Source organism: Aulostomus chinensis, chromosome 6, assembly GCF_037954235.1.
Source record: "Aulostomus chinensis isolate RoL2024-O1b breed Wild chromosome 6, RoL_Achi_v1.0, whole genome shotgun sequence".
Lineage (NCBI taxonomy): Eukaryota > Metazoa > Chordata > Actinopteri > Syngnathiformes > Aulostomidae > Aulostomus > Aulostomus chinensis.
The window spans coordinates 7934251-7962037 of NC_141325.1; the positions used below are offsets into that span (position 1 = coordinate 7934251).

At 40.0% G+C, this 27787-nt stretch overlaps 1 protein-coding gene across 7 annotated transcripts in view; it reads left to right on the forward strand.

Annotated features, from left to right (window-relative positions):
- stpg2 (sperm-tail PG-rich repeat containing 2) overlaps positions 1-27787 on the forward strand; it is a 145424-nt gene that overhangs the window by 21233 nt on the left and 96404 nt on the right. For 3 of the 7 annotated variants that reach the window (XM_086206243.1, XM_086206242.1, XM_086206241.1), the window contains exons 8-12: positions 2320-2479; positions 3553-3716; positions 3849-3941; positions 21908-22061; positions 25332-25447. In XM_086206243.1, coding sequence (XP_086062369.1) covers positions 2320-2479; positions 3553-3716; positions 3849-3941; positions 21908-22061; positions 25332-25447 — 687 coding nt within the window. The remainder of the gene's footprint in view (positions 1-2319; positions 2480-3552; positions 3717-3848; positions 3942-21907; positions 22062-25331; positions 25448-27787) is intronic. The other 4 variants (XR_015116450.1, XR_015116449.1, XR_015116448.1 and 1 more) reach the window with 2 other exon arrangements.

Below are 27787 nucleotides of genomic sequence, written 5' to 3' on the forward strand. Positions count from 1 at the left end.
GCTGGGACTTGTACCCGGAACCTTCTTGCTGTGAGGCAACAGTGCTAACCACTGCACCACCATGCCCCCTTTTTATTTTTCCAGTTTAATGATTTTAGTATTCTGGATCATAACTGAGGCTGGAAAATCTGATGAAAATGTAAATGTAGAACATCGCAGCCACTTCACTGTGCACTTGACACCATCATCTTGTGGTACATCTCAGCTTGTTATAATAACATTTTTTAGTTAGTCGATATATCATCCCAGAGATGATCTATGTGAATGATATTTTCATACAGTATTTCTTTATGATGGATAGTTTTACTTTTTTGGTCGAACTTAATGTAATATATCCCAGCCATTTGAGACCGTGGACACGGTGCTAGCAAAAACAAGCTAACGTTAGCATGCTATGCACGAGGTAGCAGGCTGAGTGGAGCAACAGGCTAATTGCTTCCTCTGCAGCTCGTTCGGAACAATGTTACACCCCGTCAGTTTTTGAGTGTATTTTTTTAACCCTCGTTTGGTCGTGACGTAGTCTGTTGCTGGCAAAATATTTTTTTGTGTTTCAAATACTCATAAAGATGTGTCCCTTGCTCCCAAAGATGTTTTTTCACTGTTACATTACTTCTTTGTGAATTTAGAGTACAGGAAATGGCTGCCATAGCCACCAACTAAAAACTACAAAAGAGGCTACCATGAACTAATGTGGATTAGCGTGAGTGAGTTGGTAAATTCCCCTGCAGGTGGTGCTCAGTGCCAATGTGTGACAAGCGCTGAACACAGGAGGTTTGTTGTTGGTTTGTTTTTAAGCTCATATCAAAGTAATTGTGGATAACTGAGCATATGGCTGGATAAAGAAGACCTGGATCAGGAGAGTGCACTTGACAGTTTATAAATTTGCATTTTTGGGCAGTTTTGCTGTGGCTTCTAGTTGTTGGCTACCTGGCAAAATTAACTTCAAACTAAACATACTTGGCTGGCTGTGAATGCATTTTGGAGCCAGAAAGAAGGGATGCAGCAGTGAAAAGAAGTCTTCAGGAGCTCAAGACACAGATTTGTGAGTATGTGCATGACAAAAACCGCTGTTTGGATGAAGTAACTCTTGTCACATGATCACATTTACACAACAGCTGTAAAAATGTAATCATTTAATTTAATTTTAGTTGGCTTTATGAGATCTTTGACATTATAGTTGAGGGAGTGTATGAGTCTGAGTGTTTCTAGGGAATGGTAGTGTTCATGTGGACTGCTAGTATTCAAACTTATATTTATTCCTCCCATGTATTTGATAACAACCAGCTGAATGGTTCAGTTGGGAGAGCGTGAAAAGAAATTTAGAGTTACACTGAATCATAGTTCTCTCTGTAATTTTGACTGAAAAGGCATCTTATCTGCTGTGTTTGCTCATGATGTTATAGCAGGCTATTAGATAAACACCATTATTCCCAGGGAGGGAACCTGAGGTGCTGAATCAGCTCTGGTATTAGTAGAATAGTCAAAGAACATTACACACCTGATTGTGTGCATCATTATCCTTGAGTTGGAGATGCTGTGAGGCTGTCCAATGCTCCGTCTCCTCATCTCTTTACCTTGTTTTTTTTTCCCCCTGATGGTTTTCTTTTGCTCTCTCTCTTTCCTGTATACTTGTTAGACAGGAGTCAATTTGCGTTGCCATTGTGAGCATGTTTATTGCACCTTTCTATTGATTTTGATTTATATCAAAATCATATTCAAAAATATACTAAAAACTGCTTAAAAAATTGACTTTTTGGCCCATTAGCGATAAGTTTGTGGCTCAATTATTCATCCATTCAACAATCGCACATTCTTGTGTGTGATGAGAACTGTTTGGTGTCAGGTTCTGAGGAATCAGGACCCAAATGGAGAGACAGGAAGCAGGAGATGAGGATCTCAAACTGGTAATTTATTGAAGAGAAACAAAAACTACACAAATTCAACAGGAGTGACAACCAGTATCGTGACTACAATCCAACAAAGATCAGACAGAAAACGTAAAAAACACGAAATAAAACTCAACTAAGGGCACAACAAGGAACAGGTGTGAGAACACAAGGCAAGTAAACGATGGGCTAAGAGACACTATGAGCAGGAATGTGACTGACGGAGACCATCCAACTGACGAGACACTGGCAAATAACTCAAAAGGCAGGAAGTGACTCAAGGGAGGAATATTTCAAACCAAAACGAATTTGCAGCAGAAGAACCAAGGGAAACGCTAGACACAAAGATAAATCCAAAAATTCTGAAACTGTCAACACACAAAGACTGTAAACAACAATATCTGTCTCTTTCCTTTTCATCTCTGTCCATCAGAGGTTTAGCCCTGTGAAAGAAGCGTCGCCTCCTGTTGGTACCTATAATGACCCGCGCTCTGCCCTGGACCTGCTGAAGAAGACCACAGGGGTGAAGAAATGCCCATTTGGTGTCACTGCGGCGCGTTTCCTTCCTGAGTACAAAAATACTTCCGCACCAGGTCAGTGTGTGGAAGTGATTGAGATGTAGCGCTTTTATTTGAGTAATAAAACTACCTGTCATAGTGCTTGGATCTGACTTGTGGAGTCAAAACTGTGTCTTAACTGCAACATGAGTAACCTGTCACACATTATTAGAATTTGATTTTTACATTATAATATCTGCAGTCACAATTTTCGAGCATTCTACTTGCAACCACAGAGTTATTAAATTCAGTTTTATTTGAAGCCAAGCATCATCTTTGAAAGTTCAGAGGTCAACTTGACCTGACCATTTTATTCAATCTAGCAAGTAATATTTGAAGATGAGTCACTCATTGTACAATGTATGAAGGTTGGGTTTAGGTTAGATCTAAGGTGAAGTTGTACGATCAGTTGTGCATTTATGTGTGAGGGTTAAGATTAGGCTAAAGAGATGATGTACTGTCGAGGAGATGGAATCAAAATAATAGCAAGGGTTTCTGGGAAATTTAATGTAGATCAAGCGTCATTTTCACTTTAAATTAACATTACATGAGTGGTCCTTCTCTACCTCCACAGGACTAAAAACCTCTCATTCACCCTGTCACTCTCTATGCTGCTATGCAAGATGTTTGCTTGCCCATCGGGGCAATTTGGGGCTCAGTGTCTTGCTGAAGGACACTTGCGGAGCCAAGGATTGAAGCACAAGTCTAGACAGAAGACTAACTCTAACTGCCAAGCCTCAGCTCACCCTTGTTGGAACACATACTGGCCCTCATTTATCAAACAAATGAACAACAGGAATTGGGCGTACGCTGGATGTACGATCAATCCCAAGCACATCTCTACATTTATCACTATGGACGTGAGCAGAGGCTACGATCTAATCTCACTTCAGGTCCGGTCGTATGCTGATTTCTACACTCAGGTGCACTCAGGTTTGTACATTGGATTGATAAATGAGGGCCACTGTGAATTTCTGTGCTTAGTCATGTAGGTCTGGGTAGGATTTGCTTTGGAGGGAAGTAAGGATTTTTTAGTCTTAGAGGGTTTGAACTGGAAAATAATGTGTACTTCTAAACATACTGACACCCCTGGTTTGTACTCTGTGCAGGTCCAGGGTCATATAATGTCTTTGACCATGGTTTAGCCCAGGAGAGTTTTAAAAAGGCATTTGTAGAGAGAAGCAGGAAAGGAGGCTTTGGCTCAACTGCACAACGTAACTCCATCTTCCTCACCAAGGACTTGATAGAGGCCCCCAGTCCTGGACAATATGAGGTAGGATGATTTATCATGCTTTGCTTGCTACTGTGCCCTGATATCAGTTATACCGCAATGCTTTGGAAACTTGATCCTTATAGAAAACATAAATATCCTTGTTTCTGTATATTTGAATGCTGCACCTTACAGCCAGAGAAGCGGAGAGAGGAGCTCTACAAAAAGCAGCACACGGCTGTTTTCAAGTCAGCCACAGAACGTCTTGCATTTTCACTGCTGGCTAAAGTAAGTCGCTTTCCCTGTCTTGTTATTTCCTGAAAGTAGTCTTTGTCTCACTGTTTTTCATCCCCACATCAAGTTTGCCATGCAAAGCTGCTGAAGCCTACTTATCAGAAGAGTCTAAGATGAAATAAGAAAAACATAGCATTGCCAAGTTTTTACTTTCATAAATGGGACATCACAGCAGATGCCTCTGACCCACTATGCCAAGGGCCCCCTTTTCCAGCAGTTAATTTTCTTTGACTGCTCCTTTTCTTCTCTTCCTCTTCCTCCTTATGCTCATTTTACAGAAGAAAAGGGGTCACATTTCCTGGTAATTAGTTTTTTTTGTTGCTCTCCATTTTCCTTTTCCTTGATCTTACTTCTCCTCTTTTCCTTTAACTTTGTTCTCCTTCAACTGTCAGTAATCAAAAAACAGCAATTTTTAGGGAAATGAACAGTACATGATTCCTTAAACATTAATATGTATGAATTTGTTTTACTAAAAGAAAAGTCTGTATTTGGTGTGCAGCTTTTTTATGTGCATTTTAGGTTGAATAACCTAAAGCACTATGTAACAAAATATATATTTTCCCTTTCAAGTACTCACAAATAGCTGAAAATACAGCTTGATAAAAACGATGTGGGTTAAACTGGACAGTGTGCTTGAGAATTTTGAAAAAGGACATTTCTGGACAGTTTTGCTATTTGTAGGTGGTGGCAGTGAGGCTGTGATGAAGCGGTCAAAAAGCGTACGCCACAACCAGAAATCTTCTTATCTTTCACTTAAATTTTAATGTCGCTATCATTTCCTGGCAGCAGTTGACGAATGCATGAATAGATGACCAATGACGTCATTTACCTGCATATAAATATGTGAATGATCTAACTAAGACAAGAAGCTGGATGTGGCAGCTGATGAGTGACTCCTGTTAACCCTTGTATTGCATAAATTAAAAAAAAAAAAAAAAACAGAGGAAATTGTTGCTGTTGCAATTTAATACAAGATTCTTCTTTTTTCGAGCACCCTTCTGTATAGCAGTTGGTGTTTACTCTGATGACATTCAAAAGGTTTTAAGTTTTGTCTGAATCTTGAGGCAAAGGTCTCCAGAAGTGATCACATGACTGTGTATCTTTATCTGAACCCAAAGAAGAGCGGGGTTGCAGCTGCTAATTTACCATTGAGTGTTTCTCATGAGAAGTATAGTCCCACTTTTACTGGAACCTAATTTAACCCTAAGACACTAAGACTGTGACGTTTGTGTACAGCTTACATGTCAAAGTCCGGCGGTTTGCAGTCCGCTCTTGGGAAAATAAACACTGCAGGTTATTGGTGAGTCAGGGAGTGATTCATAACAGATACCTGAAGTACAGCAGGTCTGTTCGTGATGCGTAACGAGTGTAGCAATTGTTGTTGCAGTCAGTAATCAGTGTAATCATTTGGAGCAGCTACACTGACCATGATAGACAGATCGCTGTTTTCTTTCGCGGCAGGTCTATTTTTCTTTCCTCATCATGTCACAACACACTGCACCAGCCATATATGATGATGGAAATCCTGCTCTCTCCACTGTCTGTATCTTCTTGGGTGTTCCAGGCAGGCTGCAACATGGTTAATACTAACTACAAAGATGGAGGCTCACCCAGTTTGCATTTCTTTTTGTGCAACATTTCCATCCATCGTTGTCTACCGCTTATTCCTTACTAGTAAGGGTTGCGGGGGGGCTGGAGCCTATCCCAGCATCTACGGGCGAGAGGCGGGGTTCACCCTGGACAGGTCGCCAGTCCATTGCAGGGCCAACATACAGAGACGAACAACCATTCACACTCACAGCCACACCTATGGTCAATTTAGAGCATCAATCAGCCTAGTCCCCAAATTGCATGTCTTTGGACGGTGGGAGGAAGCCGGAGTACCAGAGAGAACCCACACAGGAACAGGGAGAACATGCAAACTCCGCAACATTTCCATAGTTTGCATTAAAATTCATTTGATAATTGAATTGAAACACAGCTTTAGGAACTCAGTCTTTATTAGGTGATACATATGAAGTTACACCAGATACACTTGCACTTTTCGCAACCATTTTCATTAGGACATTTCCATGAAGTGAGGTCAAGGTCAGTCTATCTCTTTCATATGGGTACATCCTCTGCCCTGCTCTACCATTGTTTCCCTCCTGAGTATTTTGAAGCTGTTCACAAAGTTTGCATTCAGAGGTTGACTTGACTGCTTAGTTAATCCATTTCAATTATGAGATTGACTCATAATTTATTGCACACCACAAATAACCATTTGTGAGGATGATGAGACTCATTAGAAAAGCGAATGTTTCGGGTTTTGTGGTGATCGCTTTCGTAATAGTCTCATTTCTTTGCCATTTCTCATGATGATGTGTCGTTCTCTGTCACAGCACCGTAGGTGACAGATGATGGAGCTCACTCTGAATCTTTAGCCTGCCAGATCTTAATGCAGTAGAAAACTTGACAGACAGAAAAGATAATATTTACGTTTCACACTGAAAGGTGATAAGAGAAGTTTGAGGTCTGTGGGTGTAAATGAGTGAAAAACTGTCATTATATGTTGAACCCAGCAGCTGATTGAATATTTAACAAGCTTTAACTTGGTTAAATCCCCAATAGCAGAACTTCCAGCTTGTTTGTGCACTCCAACAAACATAATTTACTGTGTTCGTGGGTGGAGGTGAAAGCAGGCGGCTGGGGGCACTGTGTGTCGTGAAGGTAGCATATGTCTGTCTGCAGCCCTCCTCGGGCAAACAGCATTGGTAGCACTATTATGTGTGTAGAGTTTGGATTTTCTGCATTAGGTAAAAAGAACAACGAAAAAGTTGCAAAAACATTAAAAAAGGAAGAGAACAATTGCTTGTTTAACTGCAGTATACAGACACAGTACTGCCTCCGTATCTCCCACCCTGTCTCGTGTGTGCTTTCTTTCTCGGTAGTACTTTTGAGTGCTCCATGGAGAAGATCTGAGGGCACTTGTAATGGCTCCACACAGAGCCGCCTTTATGACCAGTTAATGAAAAATCGCCTGGGGACGTCTTAGCTGTAGTAGTTAGCCACATGCCGTGCTGCAGCCTGAATTGTATCCCTGGTAACGCTCTCCCGTGGGGACGAATATTAAAAGTGTCTAATCAGGAAACAATCATGATCATGGGAGTGTAAGACCAGAAAGAAAAAAAGAATTAAGGCAGAAAGCATGTCTTTATCATCTCAGCACTGTAGCTGAAATTATTCCTTTTTTTTTTTTTTTTTAAATCGGAAACATGAAAGATACAGAGACACGTCAGATGAAATGATAGAGGCTCTCTGTGCTACGTTAAACACATCAGGGAGTCCTGTTATCTGACTTCCAAAAGATATATTTCTGTATTTCCTCTGTCTCTGATATCCGAATTTTCCCCTCCAGATATTTTTCACTTTGTTTAGGCAAAATCTGGGTGTAGAAAGCCCTGTGTTTATCAATTTGCATAATCATTTTTTTTCTGTTGACACTATGAATTTCAGATTTATTCCCAAGTCCATCTCAGCGATAAGATGACCAAACAGTGGTTAAATGCAGTACATATTAAATAACAACCATTGCAGGATTTATTTAGCTATTTTTAACATTTTTTTCTGTGTCCTCATCAACAGTGGCTTGAAATTCTACCACTAAACCACTTCTTTTCAAAACACAAACATGCAATTTTTGATGCTTTACTTTTAGCAGGAGTTGACTATTATGTGTATAGAAAGAAAACCAAATCTCTAATCCAGTGTACCTCTTGAATACTCTGAAAAGGTACATTATTACAGTAATCCCTCGATCTCTTTTTGTTGTTGTTGTCTTACTTTTTTCCTCTTTCATCTCTTACATTTTCTCTCCACTGCACCTCCCTCCGTCTCTCTCCTTCTGACCAGCCCTCCTGATGATGGCCTTTCTGTTGCTGAGGTCGTGGGATAGCCTCTAGCAGCGCTGCGAGAGAAGACGTTTGGAATTTAATTTGGACCTGTGTTTCACTGGAGGCTGTGGAATTCCTCTCTTTTCTATAGATTAGTGAAGTATTGCTCTGTCCCTGGAAGCGACAGGAGAGAGAGTGTTATGTCAGTTTTCGCTAATACGTTTCTGTCTTTTCGTCATTTCTGTCAATTTTATTTTGTTGCCAGTTCCGTTGAGATTAATAGAGATGCTGATGGATGGTTATTTTAATGCAGATTGAGAGTGAAGGCTTGTCAATGGCTAGGGCATTAGGTCAATACTGAGGTGTTTGATTTGAGGCCACTATAAGTGAATGACTTATGGTTAGAGTGCAGTTTAATCATTTAGAATACTGAGATGGAATAATGCCACAATTATTCTTGGTTATTTCTGACATGTAAATGGCCAAAAATTTAATATGAGTGCAAAATAAAAATAGAGAGCAGAGAATATAAATGAGGCGGACTGATGCCTTGGGCCACTCATATTTCACTGGTTTCCTCTGTGGTACTAGCCTCTTACTCTTGAAAGTTACTTTGAAACTCTTTAAGTTTGCAAATAATTTGCAAACAATTTTTTGAAACACTCTACTTCCTCCGTAATAGTAAAAACTGAGATAGTCCAAACTTCTCCATTTCCAGGCTTCCTACTTGCAAAAACAAAACAGCTCTCAGCCTTTAGATATATTTAGTATTTGATTAGGTGTATCTTCAGATTGGTCAATACAGTAAAATTTGCATTTTTTTCACAAATACTGAGTGTTATTTGTGTTGGGTTTTGGAACAAGTATCATTCTAGACAGCCTATATGTATTTGAGCAGTATTCAGCTTGAAAAAAAAACAACAAACAAGCAACAACAAAGCACTGTAGATGTGTTCTCAGCCCTGGTTTTAGATTTAGCACCAGCTGATTCATTGTTTTTGTTTTTAATCTATTGTTTTTGTTATTGTTTTGGCTTTTGCAAAACCACAGTGGATAATGCAGTTAATAATTGAGGTGTGTGCACCAGGATTTTGCAGGAAAAAATGGATGAATCTACAGGTACATTAATAACAGTTGTTGCTTAACATGTGTGAGTAGCTCCATATGGACATGCAGAGTCCAGCCATTGCTAATAAGCACCTCCCACCTGTTTGTTACCACCATAAAAAAACAGTAGCAATGTTTCTGGTCCGGAGACAGGCTGACATCATTCACACGGCTTGATGCAGTCAAGGAAAACCTCATTAATGTGGAAAAAGTCCCATTTGCTCTTAGGAAACTAGACCGCTTACAATGGGTTGGAAAGATGGAAAAATAGAGAAGCTGAAGCCAGAAGTGGTGGGAGGAATGAAGGAAAGACAAAGAGAATGAGAGTGGCTGTGTATAGTGTGTAATTGTCAATCCTATTAGCTCTGGTTGAGATAATTAGAGTGTTTGCTAAACATACATTTATTAAACTGAAGGACAGCATCACCCCTAAACCCACCCACCCACTCTGCAGTAGGCTGGGAAAAAACTGAACAACCCAGGAGGCAAAATTATAGAGAGGGAAGGGAGGCGAGATTGACAGAGAAATGTATGTCATAAAAAAAAAGATGGAGAAACAGAGGCTGAAGACAAAGACAGAATGACAAAGTCAGACAATGAATTAAAGAAAGACATTGCTGTTGCTCCAAAGAGAGAACGACCATAAATAAATAAATATTGTGCAATTCAAACAAAGAAAGTGACAGTTTCATGGAAGGTAATGCCACGGGCAAGATATTTTCTGAAGTATCTTGAATAGAAATGTACGCAACGATCCAGAGTTTGTCACTTATTGACTTTTTGTCACTGTTCAGTTGCATTTTTATCATATATTCATGGACAGCTAATGGCATGTCATGGTGCAGCTACTATTTGTGAGAGACAAGGGGGTCGGCGATGAAAGAAGGAAAGAAAAAACAGGAAAATGGAGTTATAGATTTGATATGGATTTTAGTGTCAGCTGTCAGGGTAATGATGATGACGTGAGTCCAATTGAGGATTGCAGCGCAGTCACACAAACAGAGACTATAACTCTCTCAAATTGTGCCCATACATGCAAAAACAAACAGTTTAATACCCACAGTATACATGCAATATGCAAATTTACGTACTTTATTTATATATCTGGACAGAGTGTGCACGTTGAAGTACACATGCAAAACTAAAGCGCCTTTCCCACTGCACCAAAAACGCGGGTGAACACGGGTGTTTGGGCACTCTGAAAGGGTCGCCTCAGCATTTTGACCCGCGTCCATCGACCCTCCAAGTGACCCGGGTGTTTAGAGGCGCTCCTTGGCTCTGCTCGGCTCGCCTGCAGTGTGAAAAAGGCAACTCGTGTTCTCAGGTTTCCTGTGACCTTCCTATTGCATTCTGATTTTGTCACTGTGCCGCTTGTTGGGCTGTCATTGTGGAAGCTCCGGGGAAAAAATGAATAGATAAAAAAAAAAAAACTTGGACTCGGCTGCGCTGTGAGAGCTGCTCACTCATCTCTCAATAAAGTTTTGGCCCTCTACCATAAGATCGGTCTTCTGTTGATGTCCCCAAGACTCTATTTCACTCCTTTTTTTCAAACAATTTCCATTTATATGATCTTAGGTGAATTAATGAACTCCCACCAACTGGGGAACCCTCACGTGAACTGCGCAAGTGTGACTGTGTTTCTTAACAACTTGTTTTGCGATCTTGCACGGCTTTTTTATCGATCATGGCAGCGCACTGGCAAGATCTTGAAGGCCACGAGCTGCTCGCCATCCGCGGTGAAGAGGAGATCCGGCTGTAGATTTCTTGATCTGTATGGGACACTCCGCCACACGTTTATGTGTAATAATGATGAATGATGATGTCAGCACAATGATGTGCGAGAGAGAAAAACACAGGCACGCGGCCCTCAAAGCGGGAGCTCAGTCCTGCATCTGAGGAAACTTGAATGCGCCATCATGCCAAGGTACAAAAACCCGCTTTGACACACGTGTTTCAGTGTGAAAGGGGTATAAGTGACCGAATATGCTCAGTGACATCTCCACCCTGAGGTTGCAGACGTAAATCCCGTTGGATCCAGTCACTGTATTGACTCCTTTTTTATTTTACTGCCTCTTATCTCATGTCCCGTTTATTGTATTTTCTCTTGATTATGATAAAAGTAGGAAATTCTGATGTAAAAAGGCTCTGCGTCAGTGAAATAGCCACCTTGGCTGTGTATAGGTGCAGTTTGAACAGCCGATTTACTTCTCTACCTGTTCTGTCAGCTCCTGTATTTCCACCTGACAACAACTAGAATCAAATGTGTATTTGACAGGTTTTTAGATTTAATCTTTTTCTTTTGCCAAATCTCTATTAGTTTTTGACAGGTATCTGTCTACCTTGTGGTGAAGTTTAAGTTGACTAAAAGTCTGAACATTTTATTCTTATCTTAGTCAAAGGAGACTGTTTTTGTCAATGAAAACTGTCTCGTCTAGTTTTAGTGGATGAAAATGACCATTGATTTCTCTGCAGGTGAAGCTTTGCCTCAGGTTTCTGGCTGCTGATTTAGATTTAGTCGTAGTCTCTCGAATAAAAAGGATGTTACTTCTCCTTTTAGTAGTTAGTTGATGAAATCTGAAGTCTATGAAATTAGTCCTAGTTGAATCCCAAGAAAATAAGGAAACAGTCAATACTGCTCTTGTGTTGGTATGGGCAGGTACAAAAAAAACACTTTTTAAAAAAAAATTGTGATTAAAAAAGAAACAAATGTGTCTCTGCTAAAACCCATCAAATGACCTTTCAGACTCACCTTTTACATGACAGGTGATTTTCCCTCATAATTAGATGGTAGGATCCACCTGTGAATCACCAGCCATGAGACCAGCGAGGGAGGAGCACAATAACCAAAGCGATAGGAGAGGAAACATATGAAGCCTCTGACATATGTTGTTCCTTCAGGTTTTTGAGCTGTGGGTTTACTTAGAACTCACAATTTACAAACCAGGTATTTTATGTCGCAGTAAGACAGTAAAATAATCTTGCTGTGGTTCAGGAAACTGGTTTGAAAGATGTCCTACATCTTATAAAGTAGTCGACCAGGACAATGCACTTGCTAACGCAGTACCGTGTTGGGGAACGCTGCATCGACGTGGTTAAAGCAAAGTAAAAAAGCTCAAAGAAAAGGAAAAGGCTCACCACATGACATGTTGTTTTTTTATGTGTGTGGTTTTTCCTCAACGTTACCTCAGTGTGTTTTGTCTTTAGGGGCAAACAGAGTCGAATAGCCCCCTTTTGTGACAGGAACCTCACTTTTTTCCACCTGTGTTAGCTTTAGGAGAAGATAAGTCCCAACATAAAAACAGATGAATTAGCCATTCCGCGAGGCGTTTTGATAAAGTACAGTAAGCTGAAATCTGACTGAGAGAAAATCACCTCAGTCGTAATACAAGGAAGTCTTGTTTTTCACCTTCAGTTATGAATTAATACGAATGTTATTGTGAAAGCTCTGTCACAGTAGCTTGAGGAGAACAAGCCATCATCATATACAATTATCAAGCTTTTACTAAATAGACTGACCTTGGCGGTTCTTTGATTAAGTTGTGATAAGCTTAATTTCCTGCCTTGATACTGATTCATATCTAATGAAAATAATATTTTAATATAAGTGGTAGATCTGGGGTCAAATCTGACAGGATTTCTGAACATAGCGATGATAAAAAGTAGATGACGGGTATTGAGCAAAAAGAGAACAAATGTGGATGAAGAAAGAAAGAAAGAAAACAAAGTCAGTTCTAAACTGTAAGTTGGGCACAGATGGAAAACTTGTCTGTGTTGCACTTTCAAATTTTATGATGTGTGGATGCTCTCTAAGTTATTGCTTAGAGGAAAAGACCACATACGCTGGGTGAAATACATTTTCACCCTTTCCTTCTCTTCCGCTCTTGCTGTGGAATCCTGCTTATTGTTCCCTCCCTGCTGTCTCACTGTTATAAAACAAGTCAACTGAGAAACGGCTCCTGCTCAAAAACAGTCTGTGACTCAGAAGAAAATAAATTTTGCTTGTGAGGTTGATAAACACTTCATGATTTCTCATAGATTGGCGAGCTCCAGAGCCGGCCTTTGTCGAGGCCGTAAATTGAGTGTAGCTGTTTGGGTGTCTACAATCACACTACAATCCTGGAATAAATACTCTGTCCAGGGTGCATAGGTAGCTACTTTTCTTTTGCATAGTAGTTAAATCAAGTACAATTGTATTATTCCTGAATTCGGCAATCAAAGTGGCCTGGGGGTGGTGGGGGTTACAGTGTGTACCAGATACAATCCCGTCTGTTTTTGTTACAGCAAAGAGACACATTTTATTCCTGAGAAGAGGCTGAAGACGAAAAGAAATTTTGTCCACCGTTAAAAATTGTTTAAAAAGACCCACCCCCCTCCAAAAAAATGCCTTCACCAGTAGCAGATCAGCTTGATTGTACAGCTGTACCCAAGAATTGAGTTGAGAACAAACAGAAGGCTTGCAATTATATTTGCTGTGAAACATTCTATGCTGCATCTTTCATTATTTGTCATTCCCAAAGAGCCCTTGTTTGAGCTTTGAAACGTAGTCTTTTCTCAAAATATTTTTATTAAATGATAAAACCTGACTTCCAGCACAGCAGTATACTCCAGGGACGAAGTTAAACTGAAGCTCCAGCTTGAATAGCGGCATTTAGGGGGGGTTAGAGTTATATGGGTTATGATTCACTGCCTGAAGAAAAAGACTGTTCATATGTCTGCGCATATAATTATATACTGGATCTAGTTTCAATAAAAAATATTTAGAAAGGCCAAACTTGTGCTGACTTTCTGCAACTCTCCAGAGTCATGAGAGGCCCAGGAAAGTATGAGAGGTTCTGTTGTGCTCCGTTAACTGCTAAATATCGACTTCCTAGTTTGTCTTTGCAATTATGCTTCGTTAATATGTAATGTAAATTGTATTGAACATATAAAAAAATGACTGCAGTGCAAACATTCTTTGCCTTTTGTCATGCTTTTTTTTTTTGAATGAATATCAGGATGATACAATAGGAAAGTCTGTGCTTGTATAAATAAATGTAAATGTAATAAAATTGGTAAAGCACAACAAACTATAACCAAGTACAAACTGTTCAGTGCAGAGGGCATAAGGTGTTCAGTCCAGGGGCAGAGGAATTGACCGGGCAATGTCTGGCTCGCAGCGCCTGCACAAGCTGGTTCAGTGCACCCAGGAAGAGTTGATTGACGGGTGCAGTTTCAGCCATTTCCACCCTCCTCAAGGTCACTCCCAGCTCCCTCACACTCATCACATCATCGAGGGCCATCTGGAGATGCCAAGTTAAAAAAAAAAAAAAAAATAGAGCGAAAACCCAGCCTTGGTCCAAAAACATCTATGTTAGAAGGAGACAGAACACCAGCAGCAACAAAAGTCTTGATGCAGGACACTCGTGTAGTTCCAACACTGGACCTTCTCCTTAATCACAAACAACATAACATCTTTGTAAGCGTGGACTTAATTTCATTTAAGCTATGAGCCAAACAAAGGACAGTCCCTCGAGAGCACCACAGAGATTAAATGGCTATTTTGGGTCTCAAAGTAACTGCAAGCTCTAAACTGTTTAGTTCTGCTCTCTGTCAGACACAAGAACACGTTATCAGGCAATAACATATTCTTTCATGTGTTGGATGTGTTTCCTCACTGTGTGCCAAATCAATCTGTGGTCACATTGAGGAAAACAACCTGGAATGAGATTGAAGGTATTTGTTTGCGGCTCTTCTGAGGAGAGAGGTGAAAGAAGCAAATACACCACATAATTTATACATGAAGTAAAAGACCTCAGCTTTGGAAATTGAAGCCTCTCAGATGTATTTATTGTTAGAATCAGCCACATGCTTTGTTTGCCAAATCTCATTTCTATCGACCTGCTCATATGATACTCAGATCCTATTTGTATTGTCAGCAGATAAATGTGGACCTGTGATGCTGCCCAGAATAAAGATAATTATCTCAACAAATAAAACAATTTGATATTGGATTAGAGAACGTGAGACGTGACCCGGTCTGGTCCTTAAAAGTGATACTGTCTGTTTGTGTTTTTAAGGTTGAGTTTTACTTTGCTACAGATTGTTCAAGCTTCATTTGTTTTTGTTGCTTTATTTTTTTTTTAAATCAAGGAATTTTTTCTTTCATCAACCAAACCATTTTTTAAAATATCTTTTCTCTCTTTACTATTTGGACCTTAATGTCTCTGTTCTGACCTGATTTCTTTAGGTTCAGTCGTGTCACTGCTGAAGTTCTGTGCCAAATTTGGTGCCAATTGGTTGCCAATTGGCACTCCTGCACAAAATTGCACAACATGAAACAACAATTCGTCTGACTAATCTGAGGCTTCTGGTCTATTTTAAATTAACCTTTGAATACATAAGTGACATTGTAGTTGAAAAGTTATCAAAACGCAAACTTTTTAAGCAAAGAAGGTTGTTTTCGAAACAGGAAATTTGTCCTGTTGCCATGAAATGAGGCTCAGTTGTTTCTGATGACTTAATTATTCAACATGGGGCGCAAGGTCCAACCAGCATCTCTGCCACTGGATGCTGGGTTGGAGTTGCGCAGGGTTCTTGCTTTCCTCGTGTTGGTTCCTTGTGATTTTTCTTCGGACTGCTTCCCTGCCAGCTGCTTTGCAGACTGTTTGCCACTCTTGTTTGGTCATTGAAGATGTGCACGTTTCCAGTTTAGCCCCTGGGTTTTGAAACAATGAATGTTTTTATGTCTATTCCAATATTTTTTTACTGTCTACCCATTATTGAGTCACTCCTTTCTTTTCACTCTCTGCTCTTGTGGATAAAGTAGGCTCATGTTGTAAGCAGCCATGTCCAACATGTGCATGCGTATGGCTCATGTACATATTATGGGCACCAGCTGTGGCCAGCAGATGTGTGTGTGTGTGTGTGTGTGTATACACTGAGCATTTTCCCAGATGCAGGTGTGGGCACGTGCCCGTTTTATGCAGCAGCTGTGTGTTTGGTTATGGGCAGCTGTTTAGTAGCAGGTGATGATTTTAGGAGCTAAGCAGTGAGCCAGGCTGGCGGCCAGGGGGACTACAGGGAGAACTCAGATTAATAAGATGTAAGAAAGCCTGGGTTGGGAGTTTACTCAACCAGGCCCTGTGCACCGCTGCTTGAGGGCTTGTGGTTCAGGAGGGCCCAGCTGTGGGTGTCAGTTTTTATACAGGACTTCCAACACAACATGCCAGACTATGGACAGTCTGACGATTATTTTCTAAATTAATCACAGGGAGAGGAAGTCTAAACAGGTACAGTGCAAACTCACTGTGGCTCTGGTAAAATCCTTTCACATGGATGTTCAACAGAAGCGGATGAGCCGTTCCTGTACACAACTGAGGACTGTGTGATGTTGAGACACGGTAGACCTGAGGTCCTTAGACTAACTGAACACTTGGTTGGTAAAAAGAGGGAGAGTTTAACGATAATGTTGAGGTCAAGATAGGATAAGATAACCCTTTATTCGTCCCACAGTGGGGAAATTGGCACTGTTACAGCAGCAAGTAATGGTTAAAGGGATTGTTAACCCTAAAAGGAAAATTATTTACTCACCCTCATGCTGATAGAAGGTCAGGCTAAGGTTTGTTTTAGTCCACAAAACACTGCTGGAGTTGCTTTAATCTTCTTAATCATTTAAGTGAATGGTGACCAATTTGTTGTCCTCACTAAACCATGGTACAGGCTTGAGTGAACAGTGAGGTTAAAACATGGCAGATTACTTTGGATGCGTGCTATGTACTATTCATTGTTTTACTGTGTCTGAAAATCAGTCATCATTCATTTTGTTGGATTTTTTTGTGTGAACCCCCAGCAGTGTTTTGTGAAATAAAAAGCTTCTCCTGAACATTATCTGCATGATGGTGAGTGCATAATTTCTGAATTTTTATTTTTGGGTGAAGTATTCCTTAAAGAAGTGACAATGCAATTTTTTTTTTGTTATTGTTTGAAAGGAAAAGTGGAAAACTGGAGCAGTTATAGGCAGCAGGAAATGGATAAAGAGGAAAAAGAAAAGAATAAGAAAGAGAAAATTAAGGTTATGTAAGCAAGTAAGGCTGAGATGCAGAAATTGAAGGAGACAGTAAGATATGAAAAACTAGAAAATGCAGTAGAAATCAGTAGCTGTCAGCAAAATACTACCAATAAAACGCAAACGGGAAGAGAATGGGGCCCATATGGTTTCTCCGTCACTCCATCCATATTGAAGACCTGTCTAAAACCTCATTAAGGCCTTAAAGACACAAACCATACCTCCAACACTAAAATCCGACAGATGGTTATCAGGCTCCATGATGAGGCACCAGCTGTGCAACGCTGCAGAATGACATTGCAGTCAATTCTGGGGGAAAAATAAGCAAATAACTGTCTATATCCAGTTTTGGTTTAAATACTACTAAACTGATTTGTTACTTCAGCTAAAGCAGCATCCACATGCAAAATTACAAATGACTGTTGTTTGCCCCGAGATGGAAAAGTTTCTCAAATTCCAGTTGTTGTGGAAAACCAGCATTCAATGTGGTTGTTCTTTTGACCAGACATCCAGTTTTCACACCTTTTTATTTTCAAAAATCCCAAACCTTTTGAGTTTGTTTGCTCACAGACGAACCAGCACTGATGGAAACATCATATCCCTGGTGGAGGTTGAAATCCTGGATGTCTGGGCCTTGGTAGGTAGTCATTTTAAGGCTTGGCGAGTTGTCTGCGCATCTTTCCTCATAGCTCCTTCCACAGGCCTCCTTCGCATTTTAGAGATTGAGACATCCTTCAAAAATAACATGCTGAGATCGATTTCCAAGTCACTGGAAGGAGGACGGAGGAGAAAGGAGAAGAGGGAGGCAGAAAATGAGAAGAGCTACACACACAAGGGGGGTTGAGATGTTTTTCACACAGGTGAAACACATCAGGATCGGGGCAGGTAAACCCAGAGAGTAGATCTGATATAAGGGGGAGGAGCTGACACAGAAGTCTTTCACAAGAATATCATGGAATCAGGCTAATGAAGTACAACTGTTAAAACTTTGAATTTAATAACAATACTTGGCTTGCACCTGCTACAATTTCGAGTGAAAGTAAAAAATATATATATTTACTGTAGGAAATTGGTTTAAGTGTTTAAGATTCAGTTTGGTATTTCTCTACACCTAGCAGTATTTTATTTTTAATTGAAATTTTAATCTGAGCAGACAAAGACAGCAGAAGAATCAGAATCAACACGGAAGGAAAACAATATATGATTTTAGAATATGTCATGGATTTTTGTTTGCATACATTAAACACTCTAGATAAGTCACCTCCATAGGCATATGTGGACATGCATTAACATACATACACACCTCAAGTTACAATATATATTATCTAGAGTACAAAGATGTGAAATATGGAAATCTAGACAGTCTGAAAATAGAACCCTGCTTTGGTAGGAGGAATGAAGGGTTTTAAGAGTAATGAGAGGATGAAGAATGAGATGGGGTAACACACACATGCGCGTGCACACACACTCATGCACACACTGTGCCTGGCCATTAGTCAAAGCTGTCACTGTATGTATGAAGCCAAATCGTTAGTATGGCTGCTGTCAGGTATACTTGTGCAGTCATTAGTGGGAGAGAACATGGGGTGGAAGACCAGATGAAGCAACATTTCACTTTGTGATTTGTTCCATTTAAAATTAGGAGGCTTTACATTTTGTATCTTGTACATGTAGGATGCTGCTGTGTAATAGGTTATTGATCCTTGTACAAATTGCAGTTGTGTTTACTAGATTGTACAGTTGGTTAAGTCTCACAGGTCAATGACAGATATTTTGGACAGTACAATGAGATTGGTGAATAAAAGCACTGTATAAACTTGTCCTCTGGTGCATGAGCTGCATTTGTGTTGTAGGTCATACCAGATATTAAATGAATTATGGTTCAAAGCTGATAATGCAGGCTTTGATAATGACATGATGGTACCTTTTAGAATGAGCAATGTCTTCTCAATATGTTCTTAAAGCATTCACCAGTTATGTCACATTTCCAGCAGCAACATAGTCCTCCATAATACATTTTTTTTTTTTAAACATGCAGTTATTGGAAAAAGGACGTGAAAGATCTGAATTGTGCATTCCAAATACTTAATGAATAAGTTCTTGCTGTATGTACTTGATTGGCTTGTGCTATTGTGTATTGCACACAGAACTTGGAGTGTGCAGCTGTGCAGCAGCCTGCAAGGTTGTCGCTTGAGAGGGTTTGTATCATCTTGGAACAACAGTTTACCACATTGTGGTTTTCATCCATGTTAGAAATGTCCTTCACCATTATGTATTACCGAATTATTTTATAATCTTTCAACAGTAATAAGGAGTACATTGGGCTGTGGCCCTGAGCGTGGCTGAGCTATGTTTCTATTTTTGCTTGTCTGTGCTATATTTTTCAGGTTTACATCGGTGAAATGGCATGTATTGGGACGTTTTATTTCTGTTTCGTCACATACTTGAATTTTGAGCTAGTTTCTTGGCTCCTGACAGCACTGTCCTTTATGTAATGCTCGCAGCCTACAACAATGCAGTATCAAATTCAAACAATGGAGTATAAATATACTGTATACATTCATGGATCTGGTGTCCACTTTCTGCCAGCATCATATTATTATTATTAATGTTTGCATTTTGTGGTTTTATTGTACATTTTTCACATTCATTGCTCAACAACTTTGCGCTCGCATCACATCAATATTCAATTTCAATTATTCTGCCTGCCCAGCTTGTATCTGGCAGCTATTTGAACTCTGAAACATTTTTTAGACAGTCAAGGGCAGTGTGACAGAATCGTTAGGAAAAGGTGTGTTAGTGTGTATCTCGGTGTGTATACAGGAAGATAAGTATTGAGCTGTCTGAATGTCGAGAGTGTGTAATTAAAGTCAGCCGGAGTGCTGTCAATAGGTGATGACTGCTACTGGGAGCAGTGGTTCCCCTCAATATTCATGTATAATTACAGACCATCAGGCTCCTCTACAGGTGTGGGTGGGTGTGCGTGTGTGTGCGCGTGTGTGCGCTCGCACACCTGATGTTACAGAAGTCAGAAAATGCTAATGATCTGTTTGATGGATCTGTGAAAGAGATGTGCGATGTGTATCTAATGCAACAATGGTAGGTGTCAAGTTTTCCCCACCATCATTTACTTCATCTTACTTTCAGTCGCTTTTAACACCACTTTGAATCTATACATGTGTGTTTGTGTGCACGCCTGTGCGTGCCTGTAAATTGACTGTTTCGGTGTATTGTCATGTGCTTGTGCTTGTCTCCGTCTTCTCCCACTGTGCCTATAATGAAAAGCTAAATGGCCTGGGTTAGCGATGATTAAAGATGGACGGCTACCTAGGAGGAGGAGGAGAAAACAGCAGTCGGGAAATGACAGTTTGAGGTAAATGACAGCTGTGCTATGTTTAGGATAAATGGATCGTACAGCTATATTCAGCTCCTGCCATCAATTATTCAAAGACCCACCGACAAGACAAATCCTCAGTAAGAGAGATTCCTCTGCAGCGGCGGGAGTGAGGGTTTGTTACCAGGTGATGATGGTGATTCTGTATGTTCTTCTGCTCATTTTTCTAACTGACTATTGTTGGTGGCATCCATTACATTCACACCAGCAACTATAGACTGTTTGTTCGGCATCACTTGTGTTATTTTGGAAATGCTCCATATTTCTATCCTTGCCAATCTTGATATAGACAAGAAGCACAATGGAGTTGCTCAGGAACGAGTCCGAAAAACCAGGAAATAGTGATGTTGAACTTCTGCTTCCCTCTTCACTAGGTCATTGTTTTGTTTTGTTTTTTTGCTAAATGCCAGAAATATAGTAAGAGATGAAGTTTACACCTGTTTCAGTTATTAAATGAATACTAAATACTTTCATTAAATACCATTATTGTGATTTTTGAGGAATGTGTCCGTCTTTTAAAAAAGATGCTTCTAACAAAACAACAGAGGTTATCGAGGACATTAATCATGATGCCGAACATGTAGCAGAAGAGGTAATTAGTTTTGGGGAAGTCATCTGTTCATGTAAATCTAGTTCATATATTTAAATATGTTCAAACATAGTTCATGACCAAATGTGTATCAGTGTTTTGGAACACACGCAGGGATAACAAAATGTTTGACGAATCATCATCAGCATGTTGGTTCGTGCGTTAAAGTAAATACAAGAACAGCTGGAACATCCTGGGAAGTTTAAAAAAGAGAGAGTGAGAAACCTCTCGCCCATTACAAACCATGGACTGGTTATTCTTGATAAGCATGTCAGTCTTTGTAGATACGGATCCATACTGTGAACAAAACCACACTTTTCAACTCATCACAGCTTGTTTAACAAATAAACACAACTACCAAACCAAATTGCAACTGATTTTTCAGTAACAGCAACCATCAGAGCTGGCTGAATTATCAGGTCTCGTAATTTTTTTTTACATCTTATTCATAAATAATGAACAGACACTTTTGAATTCTTTGCAGACAGACCAGCCCTCCCAAACATCCTGCAGATTTCTTGCCAGAAGAATCATCTTTTTTTTTTTTTTAAACCTTATGACTGTTTATGCTTTCTCGCTATGTTAGATACTGGTGGCTTGCACTGCAGCAGTTCGTCATAATACAGTGATATTTCCTGCTCCCCTGCACCATGCTGTCATTGTTCTGATTGTTTGCATGTTGTAGAGACTCTTCTGGCCTCTCAGTGTGTGATCCTACATTTACCATTTATACTCTCAAACATAGGTGAGGTGGCTGCTTCCTGCTGCAGCTGCACAGTGGTCTTCATATGGTTTCTCTTTCGGATTTGAGTCTTTCCAGTTGGACTGCCCGTGTTTGGCATTTGAAAAATGGATGAATGTGGAACTAAATTGTGATGGAAAAGATGAGTAATTTGCTTATTTATGTGTGAAGTAAAGAACATTTTCCTCTGCTGTCTTCTCGTCTTCCTCCAGGATTCTCCTCCGCCCAACAGTTATAATGTACGTAAGATGTTTGAAAAAGCTAACGGGGAACCCAGAAGTAAGGAAGCCAAGAAACGTCACAGCTGCTTCCTCTCAGCTGCTCCCCGAGATACTTTCTTACTACAATCTGAGCCCAGTGGACCAGGTATTACAAATCCGCAGTATCTACAGTAACTGCTACTCTGCAGCTCCACCCTTTTTGTGCTGCTCCACCCTTTCACCATCGTGCAGTCCAATTAGCTCATCTCAGTAGGCTTCTAACCTAATATTTACCTCAATTACACCCCCATTGAAAAATGTTGTTTCAAAATTGATAGATTCATGACTTACTTGGATAATTTATGACTTGCCCCATTTCACCACGGGACTCAACCCATGAGGCACCTCAAACTGTTTAACCAAAATCCAATTTGCATATAAATAGATTTGGACTGTTTGCAGTTGTTTCTTCTTCATTCTCTCTCTCTCACTCACACACACACACACACACACACACACACACACACACACACACACACACACACACGCACACACACACATATACTGAAGCAGATATGTGTTCACAAGCACACACAAGACACACACACGTATGGACACTTGCCTTGGGACACACGTTGAAATGTGCTTTGTAGTGCACACATACAATCATTTTACCCATTACTGAATTTGCATTTATGAAAAGGCCTACAGTATATGGAGCATTAGGGACCATTACATTCTTCATCAATTTAAGCCCCCCCGTGACCATATTTCTGATGGTAAAGGCATTTAACTTAAACATGCGCGCACGCACGCACGCACGCACACACACACACACACAGTCCCAGCAGAATGACAGACTTTGTTATCATACGTTATCATAATTGTATATGATATTAGCAATGGCTCAAGGTGTTTATGGTGTGTGTGTGTGTGTGTGTGTGTGTGTGTGTGTGAGAGAGAGAGAAAGAGAGCGAGAGAGTGTGAGTGAGTGTTTGGTTCAGTTCTGTTTGTGTGTAACTTTGAAAGTCACCCTATACTTGTGTAGTCATAAGCTGATTAGCTTTTAGGTCAGACAAGCACCTGCTGCTGTTTTAAAACCATGTTGGACCGGTAATGGAGTTTTCCCTTTATTTCCTTATCATAATACATAATACAATCCCAGAGCCCTGAAGTCACTTACACCATTCCAAAACCAGTTGTAAAAGTTGTTTCCATAATTCCTGAAAAGTTGGCAATGAAGGTTTGAAATGGAAAAAGGGGTTTATGGAAAAAATGTTGTGTAATAGATAAACCCCCTGAGGCTTAGCGTCCTCTTTTCGAGAACAGTTTCCATTTTTCAAAATAAGATATTTCTTTAAATGAAAATGGCTTCCTTTTTTTAGCCCTTTATACTTTTGCAATTGTGTGTGTGAGGGACTGTTGCTCTGCATACCTGTTCTCATATCAGCATGGATTTGAATGTGTGTGCCTGTGAGTATGAACAGTATATGCTTCTGTGAGGGCCCTGCTTATGTGAAATAACTCACAGTAGAAATCCGAAACCCTGTGGACTTTTTACTGCATTCAATCAGCTAAATAACAGTATTTCAGTGATTGCACTGACACCACACACAGCACATACACACACACACACACACACACACACACACACACACACACACACACACACACACACACAGACACCGGCAAGCCCTGGTATGTCAGTTCTGAGTCATACAAGAACTAGGGAGGCTCAGATTTTAATGATACAACTCTACAGATACAGCCCAATTTATTCACTATTATTGGATAATTATGTTAAAAAAATAACCTTATTAATTGTGTTATTTTCACACGTATACTTCTCATCATGATAATGATTATTTAATAATAACGATTATGATTATTAATGACTACTGTTTGTTGTTCTATGAATGTTAACACTCTTTTAGGGTTTTTTATTTTAAAATGTATGGCCATTTTTTCTTGATAAAGATTATGAATGTGTGGCTGTTCTAGTGCAGCTTGTACACCATAGCTAGGACAGATGGGGCAACGACAGGTAATTATTAGTTAGGCAGCCAGATAAACCCTGTTTGATTCACTTTGAGGTGTGGGAAGATTGCTCATATTACCAACCAAACATGCAAAACACTTTTTGCAGTCAGCATCATCAGCAGCAACTCTAATGAAGTGAAAGCACCTTTGAGCAGAGTGCCTTCTGTGTGTGAATGTATTTGAGTGTGAGTGTGAGAGGTAGCAAGAGAGGAAGCAAGATATCTTAATCTTTTAGCAAATTAGAAACTGAGTTTGGGAGATAAAATGGTGCCAGATAATGATTATGTGGCCTAAATAAACAGGAAGTCTGTTTTCTTACTTTCTTTAATAACCAAAGTTGGACAGAAAACATTATCAAACCCCATCAATACCACTGACCTGAATCATTTAGCATGGTGATCACATTAATACTGCCCATCCCTGCTCATACCAAGTATCCAAACTTTTTTTTTATTTTGAAGTAATAACAGGGCTAAAACCTTTTATCAACTTTAAAGGAACGCACTTATTTGGTATCCTCTTCATAGCCGGACAAGAAAATAGATACCCTTCTCTCCTGTGTGGATGCATTTGGAAAGTGAGACCCACAGAGACCGGATCGCAGCTGGTTAGCTTAGCACAATGAATAGTAGTAGATGGGCAGGCAAGCATACCTCTGTCTTGCCAGCTCACCTTCTGAAATTTGGTGTTCTCCCTGTGTGTTCTGGTTCAAACATATAAGATTCAGGCTCTTTGTTTACCAGTTACCCTTTTAGTCATTAATACATTTTAGGTTTTTGTTGGTTGAAGTTACAGTGACGCTTTTGTCTTGGTTGTGTCAAATCGTTCCTTACGGTCAGAAAAGAAATTCCGGCTATCTGTGTTTGCTTCATAATGAATGTTATGCACAACTCAAGTTATATTAATGCAGACAAAGACTGTTTGGAGAAATGTGTATTTGAAGGGTGTGCTAACACTGCCCTTCCACTACCATTCGATCTAGGAATGGCTAGTGGTCAGCTAAGCTAGCTTGTGCTCAATTGGATATTTTCCACAACTGTCAGGTATCTGCCAAATGTAACATTCTCCTCCTCAAATCACTATTCAACCACCCATCCCCATTCACCGGTGAAAATATAATATCATAGCTCACTAAATCCATAAAGGCATATAAGAAATATTAAAGACTGTGCTGTCTGCCAAAGAACGTTATTAACAGCAACCAAAAGCAATAGAACTCCAGCTCAGGCTATATAGAAAAAAAGGCCACCCTCAATTGGGTTTTGGTGTTTGACAATTCAGTAAAGCTGAATTTAGACATATCGAACACTGCTTATATGCCTTAATTGCCTCTCTTAAAGTTGCCAGATATAAAAATGATGCATAGGTGTGAATTATGTGTGAATGTGTTCATCAGGCCCTGGACAGTACAACCCCAGGGAGAAACCCTCCCCTCAAATGGCTCTGATCTCCTCCAGAGAAGATCGCTTCAAAGTCTCCGTCAATAACAACCCTGGGCCTGCTGCTTACCAGGTAAACATGCTATTGAAGTGTCATTGGACTCTTGTAGAACTAAAATTAGAATACACCATATTCCCATTCTACTCCTAGCATGTTGCATTAGCATGCTGAGGTGCAATGATATGTGTGTGGAAGTGTATGTCTTGGTACGGTGTCATTGTGTACAGTATGTGTTCATCTGCGCTTGAGAGGCCTTAAATGTATGTGCTACGTTATTTTATGTTGTGATCCTCAATCAGATTTCTCCCTGCAAACTTCAGTTCCGCTGAAGAAATTGATTGCTCCTAACTTCAATACCTTTCTGGGGTTCAAAGTTTCAGTTCCTCTGCCAATGCAACATGAGGCTGAACATTTCCTGCTCAAGGCATCTTTCCACTTAATCAGTAAATTTGTACTTAATTGAATTGCCTGGTTATATTAAACAGGGAAAAAGAAGTGCATTTAAAGTCAGTGTTATGCTTTTTGGAGCCACGTCAGACTACTGACTGAGACAAAGCAAAGCAAACAGATTAAAGCCAATAATGAAATAAACAAAAGGCAACTCTTCAACTTTTTTTTTTTTTTTTTAAATTCAACTCATGCATTTATGAGATAAACTTCACAGTTCTGATGAAACCTAACAAATTCTAATCTCAATCATTCAATTTGGGTATGTTTTAACAAGAATTGCAGCTTCAGGATACAGCTGCTGGTGAATGTGAGGTGATTGAAAGAGCTAATGTAGCTTCCAGTCCCTGTTGACTTTGAGTGGTGAACATCAAGGACAAAGCCACAGAATTTGATTCACACCGCATGACGCACTTCGTCTTCATGTTATCAGAATTCTCATTTTCACTTCCTCTGTGCTGATTTTACTTTCCTGTCCAACTCTACCATATGTCTCTTGGTTTATGTAAAAAGATATGTAAGTTTGCCAGGAGCTAGAAGTGACAGGCACAAAGTGTAAGTGTTGTGTACTTACCTCCGCCAGTGAAACTCAGCATGGGTCAAGGAAGAAGCCCTTGTATTTTGGGACAGTCCTGGCTCCTTTGTTTTCTTTTATTTTGGTTCAATTCTATTTATAATACATGATCCATAACAGAAGTCCTTGAGTGTTTACTTGTAATTTTACCCAGTGAAGCAAGCAAGAGCAGAATAATACAGGCACAGACACAGTACAGACACTTGTGGAACTCTGTGACTAACTTTTGTGTGCATGGAGCTCTCCTCATTTACAAGGTGGCATTGATATATTAGATAGGACTTAAACCAACTTAGTTTGGTGCCTTTAAGCTTAGTTAAGTGTTCCAGTCTCTGGAACAGGATGTGAGAGTCTATTGTTCCTTTACAACCATGTTTTAGATTTTACAGTGTTGTTTACACTGTAAAATCGGAACTTGAACTTGATTGACACTGAGTTAACACTTAAAACTAGATTAACACTTAGTTTTGATCACAATATATACAAAACTGAGTTTTCTACTTCACACACAGCTTTCAAATTTAACTTTGGAAAGCAACACCAATCAAAGTGTCAAGCTTAAACGTGTCAACGCACACTCCTCGCATACACTCGTGCTTAATTGTTCACTCTTGCACATAAAAAGGCCAGTGATGAGCTCATTGTTTTCAAGGAAATTTGTGCTAAATGCTGAAGCAAGAGCTCGAGGTTGAGGAGTGAGAGAAGGAAGAGGAGGAGATTGGGCCATTGTGGAAATCCCTGGACAGCATGAAGCGAATAGAACTATGTGTGTACTCGTTAGCCAGCAAGGCGTCCACCATGCCAACCACGGTCTCTATAACAACGGCCTTCTCCTCACACATTACATGGCATTCTCAGCAGGTGAACAGAAGGGTGGATCAGAGCAGCGCAGGGGATATTGTCATCTTCCAGCGGGCTGCTGTGTTCTGCAACTGTGACCACCCACAATTTATTGGTCTATGCCTCCAACAGAACCCCTTGCATGCATGCCTCCTCTGTGGGCAATGTTGGGAGTGTGTGGAGATGGTTATGTGGGGGATTTTGGTGACTGCATCAGTCATTACACAAGATTCTTTCCCCAGGAGAACATGGCTAGTGATGTAGATGTGGTGTTTCTAGGAGGCAGGATGCGGCTTTTTCATTGCGTTCATTTTGTCCTTTTCTTCTTAGGATTACTGAATGTTTTTTGCACAGTAAACTTCTTATCGAACTGAATTGTTTTCTCCTGTTTTTCTATCATTGACCATGTGAATTGTGACATATAACACAAGTGTTCCACACAGTGTTACTTAATTTTATTCGTGGTGATATATCTGAAGTAGGTAAAATAACAAGCTTTTACCGTGACAATAACCACTTGAAATACAAAAAGCACAACACTACTTATATTC